Consider the following 13,215-nt stretch of genomic DNA (forward strand, 5'->3'; position numbering starts at 1 on the left):
CTAATAAATAATAATATTATTTTTTCGAACTACGTTTATTGTTTGATTCGAGCTTGTAATTTGTATGAAGCTAAGGAAAAGATATCGAACATGAATATGAATAAAAACTTGGATATTTTGTTGAAATCAGGAACGGATAACAAAAAGAAAACGGGAAGGGTTGAATAGAAGTTACTTCTGAAAAGTTAAAAAAAGGGAAATATAGTTGAACGAAGATGGGATTAGAAAAAGATGGGCAACGAACATAAAAAAGGAGTGTTAGAACAACGAGGGAACAGGCGAGTTTCAGGATATAAGAATATTTAAGACCGACACCTTGGTCGGTTAGTTTGAGCTAGTTTTTCTTCATGCCTTTGCCGTACCAGCCGGGCGTGTAATGCTCTTTGAAATTGGTCTTGAAGTTGTTGCTTTCGACTGAAATCAAGGATGAGAATGGAGAACAACCATTATTTGAAATCAGCTACCTGGAAATTTAGCGTTGTTTTCTACCATATTGAGAAAGGGAGTCGAAGGTTTGGGATCGTTTTCGTTCAGGGCAGTGGCAAGAGAGATGAGCGGGTCCTCACTTTCCGAATACGGCGAGATCGGAATGTCGAAGGCCTTGGCCACTTCGCAGAGAATTTGGTCGCTCTGACCTCGAATCAGCAAGTCCGCTTTCTTGTCCTTCGGCGTCCACTGCAAGTTGATAATCACCAGCTTGCATTTCTTCGGCCAGAGCACTTTGTAAGCTTTCAGGACTTTGAGACTTGTTCCGATGCAGACAATCAGATCCGTTTGAGCTAAGAGATGGTTGAGACTGAAAATTGAAATTTTGAAATACCAGCGTGAGTTTCGGCAGTTTCCCAACGATAGGGAACATCAAATCGGTTCATTTCGCCAAAATGCACAATCGCATCGTACAATTCTTCGTCGCAGTCTTCATTTGGGCACATTCGTCCGGTTTTATGGCGCTTTACATTCGTCTTTTCTGTCACATCGAATGTTCTTTGGTATTTTAGGAAAAGGGACGGAAGATAACTTCAAATTACCGATAAAAGAAGTGGCCTTCATCGCAGTTTTCCATGAACATATTTCCATGAATTTCTGAAAGTTGTTCGGGAGAAACACCGCTTCGGAGATGAAGACCATCGCAGTTTTGAGAAAGGAGAAACTTGAAGATTCCGCTTTTCAGCAATCCGGAAAGCGCTTTCAAAAAGTTTTCGAAAGTCCAAATAATCATTCATTGGATAATTTGAGGATAAAACTCTTTCCCATGTGTCCAAGAGTTGGAGTGGCAGTTACCAGATTGCATTGTTTTATGTCTTGCCCTGATGCCAGTGATGACTGAAAATTTAAAAATGAAGGGATTGACAACAAATTTGAATAAATACTCGAAACTGTTATAAATTCGTACATAAACACCACCAGTCCCGCGATAGTCAGGAATATTCGCCGACGTCGAAATCCCTGCTCCAGTGTAAACAATCGGATGCTCAGCATCTCGAATCATTTCGATCAGTTTGGCTACTTTGGGGGCAAGTTCTTCGGCAGTATCGTACATTTCGGTCAGTCTGGATTGGTTGCACTTTTGTGTTTCCCATTGTCGAGTTAAAATTTTAACCAGTCGGGGGTTTTCGGCAATCAATTGCTCTGAAATCGAAATGAGAAAAGGACCTCATTGAAAAATAGAAACCTTGAAACTCGCTTTTGATTTCTGCCTTGAGAGCCGTGGCAAGCTCTTTGCGCTTGCATTTATACTCCGCTTTGGCATCAGAAATCGCGCCCGAGATTTGCGTGAGAGCACGGGGAGATTTCCTCTTTGAGCCGATCTCCATCGATTTCAACTTTGTTTTACGATTGCATTTTTATCTGAAGACGTGGATGTAAAAGAGTTTTGTTTTATTCCGCTTTATTTTATTGAACTTGAAGGAGAATAGTATGGAACTCTGGAACAAAATGGCTTCAAGACGGTGACTAGTTCTTCGATCGTACTTTTCGATTTTTCTGTGGCTTTTCACGGTTCTCGATAAATAATTCAAAGAAGAAATCCGAGAAGCGCGCAAGCGGCTTCTCGATTGGGTTGTTACTAATGAGAAAAAGAACCCTTCCTGTGGTGGCCTGAAGTTATTTTCCAAATTTCCGCCATGGAGACATGGAAGAGAACGAAGTGCAGTCATCGTTGACGGCGAAAGAAATAGAGGTTGTTTTAGAAGAATCCACATGACGCATTCGAGCAAAGGTGGCGTTGTCAGACTACCTTCGTAGCAATAAAAGTTTTTGTTTTGAGGAAGAAGTTCGAGAAGTTCCATCGGCTTGGAGATTTGGTACTTTTTGCCGATATCGAAGTTCTTTGGGAAGAATTTGGTCAGAAACTTTCCAGGGCACAGCGAAGCTATTTCCGATTTCATTACAAGTAAATATCAAGGAGTAAGCATCATTCATGAAATCGTTTTGATACTCTCCTTCGACGTCATCTCGTTCGTGAATTACAGCACCAACGACTGCCAATCCATCGCCGTTCTTCATCGCTTCTTCTGGCGAGCCGTACTTTTTATTCCAATGAACAAAGTGGATTTCTGCATCGCCTGATTCTCCATTGATGAAATGCTCGGCGCCTTGTCCAATTTCAGATCCCTACGGAGAGGTCAATTAGGGGGCAACTTTGAACTTCTTTCTTACCCAGTGAATATGAAACTGAAGCAACTCATATTCAGAAGACAAATGAGCTCCAGTTAGAGTCGAGCCGGGCTTGAAAGTGACTTGTACAGAATGCCCATTGCAGAAGATTTCCGAGGCAGTTTCATTCTTCCATTGAAGATTGAGAGCCTTGAGTTTCTTATCAACCTTCACTCGTCCTAATAAATTCATTTTGACAAAATTTAACAATAAGGAAAATCATCAAATAGGAGTATTTATAACAGTATTTGGGCGGTCTTTATATAATGGTACGAATTTGTAAGTTACCAGTAATTATATCGATTGGGGACTGTCTCTCTCCATTAGCAACAGGGAACTGGGTATCCCACTTTGCTGGAGGACACTCGCTCCTTTCGTATCCCCAAGACATAACTGCTGAAAACAAAACAGTTTTAAAAAAGGGATGAAACTCGTCTAGAAAGAGACTATCTTTTAAATTAAACGCTCCGGGATTCCAATTGAAATCTGCGTCAGTCTCTTATTTAATCGCAAACGAAGATATTTGAGCTAGTAATTAGTTCTCAAGGGAGTGCTCTCTGAATGTTCGATTGAAGCTTCCGCGAGTTAGATAAACAAGAAGAAAGAAAACGCTTTCTTTCACGATTTAGAGCACTGGAAGTCAATTACTACAGAGCTTCTAATTTTATCTCTTTGCATATCTCGGGTAGAATGCTCGTATAAAAATGCCGTGCTCTTTCGACGGAGCGCAAATATTTGGCGAATACTGTAGATATTGGATAACAGTTGCCGCAAGCTACTTACGTATACATATTCAATTTTAAGATGATAATGAGGCGACAGCCGTTCTTAATCCCCTGCTGATCCGTCGCCCACATATTTGTCTTAATAAAAATAAACGATAACGGGGGAGAAGAAGATTATCAGATTTTTCATTGTACATGTGGTTCTTTTTCCAGTGTTCATTTCTGAATATGGCATAATGGAAATGAAAGCATGAGCTTAGCATTCAATAAATAACATTTTTCAATTTTCAATCAGGGTTCTGGGTAGCTAGCAAAATTATTCTTCAACAATTTCATCGCCATATTTATTATATTTCTTGGGTTTGCTGATGGACGCAAGTTGATCTTGTTCCGGGATAAACAAATATTTTTCAATTGCAAAAGAGATTTTTATTTTATCACGTTTCTGAGGTGGTTGTTTGCTGTGTTTGTAATTGCAACTGATTCGCTACGGCGTCGGTAATCTGACTTGAAGGGCCACCGGATGGAGGTGGTGGAACTGGGCTAGAATCATCGGGGTATCCGTATTTTCGTAGAAGCTCAATATTCTCCATCGGCGAAATTGTTCCTTCGATCGTTAGTTTCATGAAGTCAGTTGTGTAGCAAGGAGGAAGAGTGTCGAACATTCCCTTCTTATACGCGTCAATCTGGGCTTTTTGGGCGGCTTTTTCAAGGATCAAAAAGTAATTGACTAAGAAAGTTACTTTCTGATTTTCGATCCTAACTAATAAAGCAGTCATAGAGCCACCAATCCAGCCCATTGGGACGGAGAAAACAAATTTCACGAATCCCTTATTCCGGAGCAAGAAAAAAGCCGGTCCTCCAAGCATCAAAGCTCCAGCTCCAGCGGCAGCTGCAAGGGTTGGTGTTCCTGGAACGGCCGCAGCAATCTTCTCCCTAGCGATCAAATCATCAGAAGTAGGCCTCCAAGCATACGCCTTCAAGTGGGTTCTGCACAAGATTCACAAAAATGCGAAATTGAAAGTCTGTCAGTTCCCTAGCTTTCCATCAATATTCATGCGAATAATATCATCTCCGACACTCATTATTTGCTAAAATGGGGAAAGAATTTTATTCAGAAAATCTCATTTTGGATACTTATGAAGAAATTGAAATGAAGAACTTTGCAGGATATAAATTGCAATATCACTATAAGAACATGGAAATGACAGTGTATGCTGAAAAATCATCGCTTAGATAAGAAACGCTTGCTAATAAGTTATTGCACAGGTAAATTTGGGCACTCTTCGTCCCCAGTAATTGGAGAAAGAGATTCACTTTGACTGTGAATTGCGGAGCTAGAGTCAAGGAGAGCTTGAGAATTGCGTTTCTTCAGTTTTCCATCTGCTCCGCAAGATAACAGATGTTCCCCACAGAATGCCAAGCCCATCACTCCAGCAGTTGGGTTTTTGAAGACTTGAAATATTTTTAATGATTGTTCATCATCCGATTTTACCGGAAGATCTGGGATGCTCAAGCATAAGGACTGAAACGAGCGACTGTTGAGCGAGAGAGCAGATTCTGATTGAACCATCGGTCGATCCAACCGCGAGGATTTCTCCATTGCCGCTGATATTCAGACATTTTACCATCCCGGCGAAGTTAATCGAAGAAACAACCAGGTAGTCCTTGTCGACAAACACGAGCCCTCCTTCTTTTCCGCCAACACAAATCAACTAAACATGCGTTTGGTTATCAGCTCAGAGAGGAAAATGACGGACCTGGTATTTGAGAGAATAAGTGACAGCTGATGCAGATTCGGAGATTTCTCTGAGTTCGAGTGAGTAAATAGGCTCGAGGTACTGCCTTGTGAGGAGATCCCAAACGCATAGGGCCGAGTTCGAGAAATTTCTATGCACACCAGCTGAGATAAGAATAGAAGAACCTTCCAGAAAGCAAATTGATAAGACATCACGTCCTATGTTGAATCGTTGCACTGGAGGAAGCACTGAATTTATCTCCATGAAAAGTTTGAAAAATGAGAGCTTTTACGTTGTTGGGAGAAGAGAATTTGGTCGACGATCCAAATTCGCACTGATCCATCTTCAGCAAGAGCAGCTAGTCGCGAATAGGGTGGGTCACTTTTCAAACAATTTTTCTGTACGCTTTGTTTTTTGAGCTTATCTGATAGAGCTCGTTGCGCTGATCATTTTGAGCCCTCAAATACCTCCGTACCCTTCCGGGAAAATACTTTTGCAGAATCTGGGAAATCATGAAAATCGAAAATTTTTGGTCAAATTAGGGTCAATTCCGGTATACTCAGAGCTTTAAAATGTGTATAAGATAAGTTCCTGTCGTTTCCCGGAGTAGATTTGGGTATCAAATTGACCAGCTTGACGAGTTCTATCTGATGACGTAATAATATCACATGATATGGGGGTGTGCCCAAAAGTTATTCTAGAAAAACCATTTTTTCGAACATGAATTTTTCAAAAAAAACCCAAAAAAATTTTTTTTTCCTTATCTATTGAAAAAAGTTTTTTATTCGGGTCAGATCTATCACCTGAAAAAATTAAATCAAGTTCGGAAGACCAACCATGAAAGTGACCCACCCTAGTCGCGAACCAGATTGACAAAAGGTCAAGCATTTTATTCGAGCTTTTGATTCTTTCGAGGAGAGAATTCTTGTCACAGAATTAGCCGCAAATTGAATGACATAGATAGGGCTGCCGCCAAAAAAATCAGGTACCACTTTTTGGGTACCTAGAGCTTTTTTACTCGGCTATTATGTTCTTTGAGTCAAGAAAAACGATTTCCAGCAAAAAAAATGGGTTCCATATGGATGACTCATCGAAAAATAAGCATTCAAAGTGCTTCCGGAAGCTAACTTCCGGCGGCCTGAATCTTTTTCAATTCTGATGCCGGAAATGGATTCTACGGGTCCGAAAACCTGTAAATCGAGTCTCAAAAAGTGTCAATCTTCTACATGAGAGCCAGAATCGACGATTTTTGGTCGATTTTCTTTGTTGTTGTCAGATCAAATTTCTTTTTTTCGTAAAAACGAAGGAAATGCTTATCAGTAGGCCCAAAATTGGTTTCTAGGTTATCGAGGATGCTGAAAAAGGTAAGATGGGCCATGAACCGCGATAAACCGTCACTGTAACCGGTCGGTTTTTCTAAAAATTAATCAAAATATTGGATAAACGTTATTAAATCTTGTTAAAAGCCCGTTGATTATTGACATGAATGATATGGCCACCTTTGGTCAAATTTGGTCGAGCTTGGCCGGAGGACGACCCGGAGGACCAACCTGGTGGAAGACTAAGTACTGGAAGACCAATATTAAAAAAAAAAAAATCCTTGAAGGGCCAGAAATTTCCATTTTCGGCCACTTTTGGTCGTTTTTGCCGGAGGAACTCTTGGAGGACCACCCTGGTGGGAGACAAACTGCTGGAAGACGCATATTAAAAACAATATTTAATAAAATTTGAATCTTTGAAGGCCCAAAAATTGCAATTTTCGGCCACTTTTGGTCTTTTGTGCCGGAGGACCTCAAAGAGGACCACCCTGGTGGAAGAAAAACTACTGGAAGCCCAATATAAAAAAAAACATATTTAATAAAATTTTAATCTTTGAAGGGCAAGATAATGCCATTTTCGGCCACTTTTAGCCTTTTTATGCCGGAGAAACTCGAGGAGGACCAACCTGGTGGAAAACAAACTGCAGAAAGACCAATAACAAAAAAACAATATTTAATAAAATTTAAATCAAAGAAGGGCCAGGAATTGCCATTTCGGCCACGATCGGCCTTTTTTTTGCCAAAAACCGCCGTAAGACAACCCTGATGAAAATAACTGCTTGAAAAAAAAATTTTTAAAAATAAAATAAGATCCTTGAAGGGCAAAGAATTCCCCTTTTTTGCCATCTTTGCCCGTTAACTGCCGAAAAACTCCTGGAGGAAGACTAACTATAAGCAAACTGCGTTCATTCAATTCAGTCTTCATCGGGGCCAAGCCGACCCAAAGGAGAGGCAAGCCCCGTCTATTCAATTCGATCAGGATCGGGGCCAAGCCGACCCGAAGGGGAGGCCAGCCCCGTTTATTCTATTCAGTCAGGATCGGGGCCAAGCCGACCCGAAGGGGAGGCCAGCCCCGTTTATTCAATTCAGTCTTCATCGGGGCCAAGCCGACCCAAAGGGGAGGCCAGCCCCGTCTGTTCAGTTCAGTCAGGATCGGGGCCAAGCCGACCCTAAGGGAAGGCCAGCCCCGTTTATTCAATTCAGTCAGGATCGAGGCCAAGCCGACCCGAAGGGGAGGCAAGTCTCGTCTATTCAATTCAGTCAGGATCGGGGCCAAGCAGACCCTAAGGGAAGGCCAGCCCCGTTTATTCAATTCAGTCAGGATCGAGGCCAAGCCGACCCGAAGGGGAGGCCAGCCCCGTCTACTCAATTCAGGCAGGATCGGGGCCAAGCCGACCCGAAGGGGAGGCCAGCCCCGTCCATTCAATTCAGTCAGGATCGGGGCCAAGCCGACCCGAAGGGAAGGCCAGCCCCGTCTATTCAATTCAGTCAGGATCGGAGCCAAGCCGACCCGAAGGGAAGGCCAGCCCCAACTGTTCAATTCAGTCAGGATCGGGGCCAAGCCGACCCGAAGGGGAGGCCAGCCCCGTTTATTCGATTCAGTCAGGATCGGGGCCAAGCCGGCCCGAAGGGGAGGCAAGCCCCGTTTTTTCAATTCAGTCAGGATTGGAGCCAAGCCGACCCGAAGGGGAGGCCAACCCCGTCTGTTCAGTTCAGTCAGGATCGGGGCCAAGCCGACCCGAAGGGAAGGCCAGCCCCGTTTATTCAATTCAGTCAGGATCGGAGCCAAGCCGACCCGAAGGGGAGTCCAGCCCCGTCTGTTCAGTTCAGTCAGTATCGGAGCCAAGCCGACCCGAAGGGGAGTCCAGCCCCGTCTGTTCAGTTCAGTCAGGATCGTGGCCAAGCCGACCCGAAGGGGAGGCCAGCCCCGTTTATTCAATTATGTCTCGGGCAGGGCCAAGCCGACCCGAAGGAGGGCCATTCCCGTCTATTCGATTGAGTCTGGGGCAGGGTCAAGCCGACCCGAAGGGGAGGCCATTCCCGTCTATTCGATTTAGTCAGGATCGGGTTCAAGCCGACACGAAGGGGATTTTCAAAATTGCTATTATATCTAGGTGCGGCTTTATGTTCTCGAGATTTTAAAAGCTTTTAACTCTCGCTCCGGGCGTGAACTGGCTCCAACGTAGGGCGCTCATTCTCTCAAAGAAACCCCGCGCCTCTTCTTCATAGCGCAGTGAATAACACAAAAACAATTTGTTAATATAACAAGATTTCAAAGAAAAATTTGAAAAATCGGCCGATTAAAAAAAATTCATATAATATGATAGTAATTATAAATAAATTTATGAAATTCTTTATTCAAAATATTATCTTTCCGCTCATGCAATGCCCAGATTCACCCTATTTAGAAGGAAATCAAGCAAATACCTCCGCCCCATTTGACTGTTCGATATCTGAAAACCCTTTATTTGCTATATTTTTCTTTCGGGTCAGCTTCGCGCCGATCAAGACAAGATTAAATAAACTTTGCTGGCCTCCACTTCGGGTCGGCTTGGCCTCAATTCAGAAAAAATTGAATAAACGGGGCTGGCCTCCACTTCGGGTCGGCTTGTCCCCGATCCAGACTGAATTGACAAGACGAGGCTGGCCTCTACTTCGGGTCGGCTTGGCACCATTCCTGACAGAATTAAACAGACAAGGCTGGCCTCCCCTTCGTGTCGGTTTGGCTCCAATCCTGACTGAATTAAATAAATGGGGCTGTTCTCCCTTCGCGTCGGCTTGGCCCCGCTCAAGACTTAAGTGGATAAACGGGGCTGGCCTCCCCTGTGGGTCGGCTTCGCCCTGCTCCAGACTAAATTGAATAGACAGGGCTGACCCCGATTCTGACAGAATTGAACAAACGGGGCTGGCCTCCCCATCGTGTCGGCTTGGCCCCGATCCTGATTTAATTGAAAAGACGGGGCTGGCCTCCCTTTCGGGTCGGCTGGGCACTGCCCAAGACCTAATTGAGAAAACGGGGCTGGCCTCCCATATGGGTCGGCTTGGCCCCGATCCAGACAGAATTAAATAGACGGGGCTGGCCTCCCCTTCGGGTCGGCTTGCCCCGATCCTGACTGAATCGAATAAATGGGGCTGGCCTTCCCTTCGGATCGGCATGGTCCCGATCAAGACAGACTTGAATAGACGGGGCTAGCCTCCCCTTCTAGTCGGCTTTGCCCCGATCAAGACAGAATTGAATAGACGGGGCTGACCTCCTTTTCGGGACGGCTTGGCCCCGCTCCAGACTAAATTGGATTAACGGGGCTGGCCTCTCCTTCGGGTCGGCTTGGCCCCGATCCTGACTTAATCGAATTAATGGGGCTTGTATTCCCTTCGGATCGGCATGGTCCCGATCAAGACAGAATTGAATAGACGGGGCTAGCCTCCCCTTCTAGTCGGCTTCGCCCCGATCCTGACTGAATTGAATAGACGAGACTTGCCTCCCCATCGGGTCGGCTTGGCCCCGCTCCAGACTAAATGTGATAAACGGGGCTGGCCTCCTTTTCGTTTCGGCTTGGCCCAGATCCTGACTTAATTGAATAGACGGGGCTTGCCTCCCCTTCGGGTCGGCTTTGCCCTGCCCCAGATTATATTTAATAAACGGGGCTGGCCTCCCCTTCGGGTCGGCTTGGCCCCGATCCTGACTGAATTGAATAGCCGGGGCTGGCCTCCCCTTCGGGTCGGCTTGGCTCCGATGCTGACTGAATTGAATAAACGGGGCTGGCCTCCCCTTCGGGTCGGCTTGGCCCCAATCCAGACAGAATTGAAAAGACGGGGCTGACCTCCCCTTCGGGTCGGCTTGGCCCCGATCCTGACTGAATTGAATAGACGGGGCTGGCCTTCCCTTCGGGTCGGCTTGGCGCCGATCTTGACTGAATTGAATAGACGGGGCTGGCCTTCCCTTCGGGTCGGCTTGGCCCCGATCCTGACTGAATTGAATAGACGAGACTTGCCTCCCCTTCGGGTCGGCTTGGCCCCGATCCTGACTGAATTGAATAAACGGGACTGGCCTCGTATTCGGGTCGGCTTGGCCCCGATCCTGACTTAATCGAATAAACGGGGCTGGCCTCCCCTTCGGGTCGGCTTGGCCCCGATCCTGACTTAATCGAATAAACGGGGCTGGCCTCCCCTTCGGGTCGGCTTGGCCCCGATCCTGACTGAATTGAATAAACGGGGCTGGCCTTTCCTTCGGGTCTGCTTGGCCCCGATCCTGACTGAATTGAATAGACGAGACTTGCCTCCCCTTCGGGTCGGCTTGGCCTCGATCCTGACTGAACTGAACAGACGGGGCTGGCCTCCCCTTTGGGTCGGCTTGGCCCCGATGAAGACTGAATTGAATAAACGGGGCTGGCCTCCCCTTCGGGTCGGCTTGGCCCCGATCCTGACTGAATAGAATAAACGGGGCTGGCCTCCCCTTCGGGTCGGCTTGGCCCCGATCCTGATCGAATTGAATAGACGGGGCTTGCCTCTCCTTTGGGTCGGCTTGGCCCCGATGAAGACTGAATTGAATGAACGCAGTTTGCTTATAGTTAGTCTTCCTCCAGGAGTTTTCGGCAGTTAACGGGCAAAGATGGCAAAAAGGGGAATTCTTTGCCCTTCAAGGATCTTATTTTATTTTTAAAAATTTTTTTCAAGCAGTTATTTTCATCAGGGTTGTCTTACGGCGGTTTTTGGCAAAAAAGGCCGATCGTGGCCGAAATGGCAATTCCTGGCCCTTCTTTGATTTAAATTTTATTAAATATTGTTTTTTGTTATTGGTCTTTCTGCAGTTTGTTTTCCACCAGGTTGGTCCTCCTCGAGTTTCTCCGGCATAAAAAGGCTAAAAGTGGCCGAAAATGGCATTATCTTGCCCTTCAAAGATTAAAATTTTATTAAATATGTTTTTTTTTATATTGGGCTTCCAGTAGTTTTTCTTCCACCAGGGTGGTCCTCTTTGAGGTCCTCCGGCACAAAAAGACCAAAAGTGGCCGAAAATTGCAATTTTTGGGCCTTCAAAGATTCAAATTTTATTAAATATTGTTTTTTTTTAATATGCGTCTTCCAGCAGTTTGTCTCCCACCAGGGTGGTCCTCCAAGAGTTCCTCCGGCAAAAAACGACCAAAAGTGGCCGAAAATGGAAATTTCTGGCCCTTCAAGGATTTTTTTTTTTTTTAATATTGGTCTTCCAGTACTTAGTCTTCCACCAGGTTGGTCCTCCGGGTCGTCCTCCGGCCAAGCTCGACCAAATTTGACCAAAGGTGGCCATATCATTCATGTCAATAATCAACGGGCTTTTAACAAGATTTAATAACGTTTATCCAATATTTTGATTAATTTTTAGAAAAACCGACCGGTTACAGTGACGGTTTATCGCGGTTCATGGCCCATCTTACCTTTTTCAGCATCCTCGATAACCTAGAAACCAATTTTGGGCCTACTGATAAGCATTTCCTTCGTTTTTACGAAAAAAGAAATTTGATCTGACAACAACAAAGAAAATCGACCAAAAATCGTCGATTCTGGCTCTCATGTAGAAGATTGACACTTTTTGAGACTCGATTTACAGGTTTTCGGACCCGTAGAATCCATTTCCGGCATCAGAATTGAAAAAGATTCAGGCCGCCGGAAGTTAGCTTCCGGAAGCACTTTGAATGCTTATTTTTCGATGAGTCATCCATATGGAACCCATTTTTTTTTGCTGGAAATCGTTTTTCTTGACTCAAAGAACATAATAGCCGAGTAAAAAAGCTCTAGGTACCCAAAAAGTGGTACCTGATTTTTTTGGCGGCAGCCCTAGACATAGACATCTCCTGATGCGCTTCCTGCGACGTAAACCATCGGGTCACTAAATACAAAAATTGAAGGATAAATACATATTGACGTCTTACGTTGGAGAGGCGACTAATCGACGGATGTCTTTGAATGGTAGACGACTTCGAACTTCCAGTTTCGAATTGCCAATGACGGGATAAAACTCGATTATCTCGGTCGCTGTTGAAATGGCCACTTGCTGAGACTCAGTTTTTAGGGCGCTAAAATGGTGTTTTTGATCATTTAGTTACTCAAAGTGTCTGTTATGCTACAAGAGGTTATATTTTCTGTGCGATGAATAGAAGCGAGTTGTATAAAAGTAGCTGGTTAATTGGCTGTTTACTTGAACATTCAGATACCTTTTATATGCACTATTTTGGCTTCGAAAAAAACTAGTCAAGTATTATTTTTTATGAATGCGTACCTAAGAGTCATATCATCGCTGTCTTTTTGCAGTGGATACAAAAGCGACAGTGTGGTCGATTTTGGAAGCAAAGAACTGCTACAAACTGAGTATACCACCTCAGGATCCGTGTAAGAGACTTTTGTATTCTTCTGGATCTCCATGTGACTGTGCGAGACTTCCTCGTAGTCCTCTCGATTTTGAACTAAGATAATATAAATTTCTCGTTATAAAAAGGCATTTTACCCGCAATCTTGTCATAGACAAATTGGTAGAAAAACGGCTTCAACAAGTGAACTTTCGAAAGAAGAATCCACTGAACCGAAAGCTCTCTTGCAACGAGACTGTTTCCAGATGAAAATGGATTCAGCTGCTCGATAGACATATCTGGCGTGAAATTCGGTATCGCTTCCAGTGGCAGGTCAATGTCAGAAAGAATGTCAAACTCGTCGAATGACCATTTTTTGATCAAATCTTCGATTCTTTTCATCATATTCGACTCCAGCATTCGATTTAGTTCTTTTGACGAGTTTTTACGATTGCTA

The 13,215-nt window shown here is 44.5% G+C and overlaps 3 protein-coding genes across 4 annotated transcripts; all 3 read right to left on the reverse strand.

The window, feature by feature from the left end:
- Positions 1-18: 18 nt before the first annotated feature.
- Positions 19-1,845, reverse strand: LOC145696217 (NAD-dependent protein deacetylase sirtuin-7-like). The gene is made up of 7 exons (XM_081773216.1): positions 1,673-1,845; positions 1,394-1,629; positions 1,251-1,323; positions 1,029-1,185; positions 821-984; positions 465-779; positions 19-414 (listed from the first exon to the last, which is right to left on the reverse strand). Exons 1-7 carry the CDS (start codon positions 1,812-1,814, stop codon positions 335-337), a joined length of 1,167 nt encoding a protein of 388 aa, XP_081629342.1. The 5' UTR covers positions 1,815-1,845; the 3' UTR covers positions 19-334.
- A 249-nt stretch (positions 1,846-2,094) lies between these two features.
- Positions 2,095-3,785, reverse strand: LOC145697328 (carbonic anhydrase 2-like). The gene is made up of 4 exons (XM_081774516.1): positions 3,439-3,785; positions 2,944-3,051; positions 2,659-2,834; positions 2,095-2,613 (listed from the first exon to the last, which is right to left on the reverse strand). The coding sequence occupies exons 2-4, from the start codon at positions 3,044-3,046 to the stop codon at positions 2,233-2,235; spliced, it is 660 nt and encodes a 219-aa protein (XP_081630642.1). The 5' UTR covers positions 3,047-3,051; positions 3,439-3,785; the 3' UTR covers positions 2,095-2,232.
- Positions 3,786-4,508: 723 nt separating this feature from the next.
- On the reverse strand, positions 4,509-13,185 carry LOC145697327 (dmX-like protein 2). 2 transcript variants are annotated; one of them, XM_081774514.1, is made up of 10 exons: positions 12,917-13,185; positions 12,692-12,875; positions 12,627-12,647; positions 12,345-12,488; positions 12,253-12,301; positions 5,988-6,072; positions 5,412-5,492; positions 5,141-5,367; positions 4,876-5,095; positions 4,509-4,835 (listed from the first exon to the last, which is right to left on the reverse strand). In XM_081774514.1, exons 1-10 carry the CDS (start codon positions 13,176-13,178, stop codon positions 4,639-4,641), a joined length of 1,470 nt encoding a protein of 489 aa, XP_081630640.1. In that variant the 5' UTR covers positions 13,179-13,185; the 3' UTR covers positions 4,509-4,638. The 2 variants fall into 2 exon arrangements, with proteins under 2 accessions (XP_081630640.1, XP_081630641.1); XM_081774515.1 differs by lacking the exon at positions 12,627-12,647.
- Positions 13,186-13,215: the final 30 nt, after the last annotated feature.

Source organism: Oikopleura dioica, chromosome 2 (genome assembly GCF_907165135.1).
Source record: "Oikopleura dioica chromosome 2, OKI2018_I68_1.0, whole genome shotgun sequence".
NCBI lineage: Eukaryota > Metazoa > Chordata > Appendicularia > Copelata > Oikopleuridae > Oikopleura > Oikopleura dioica.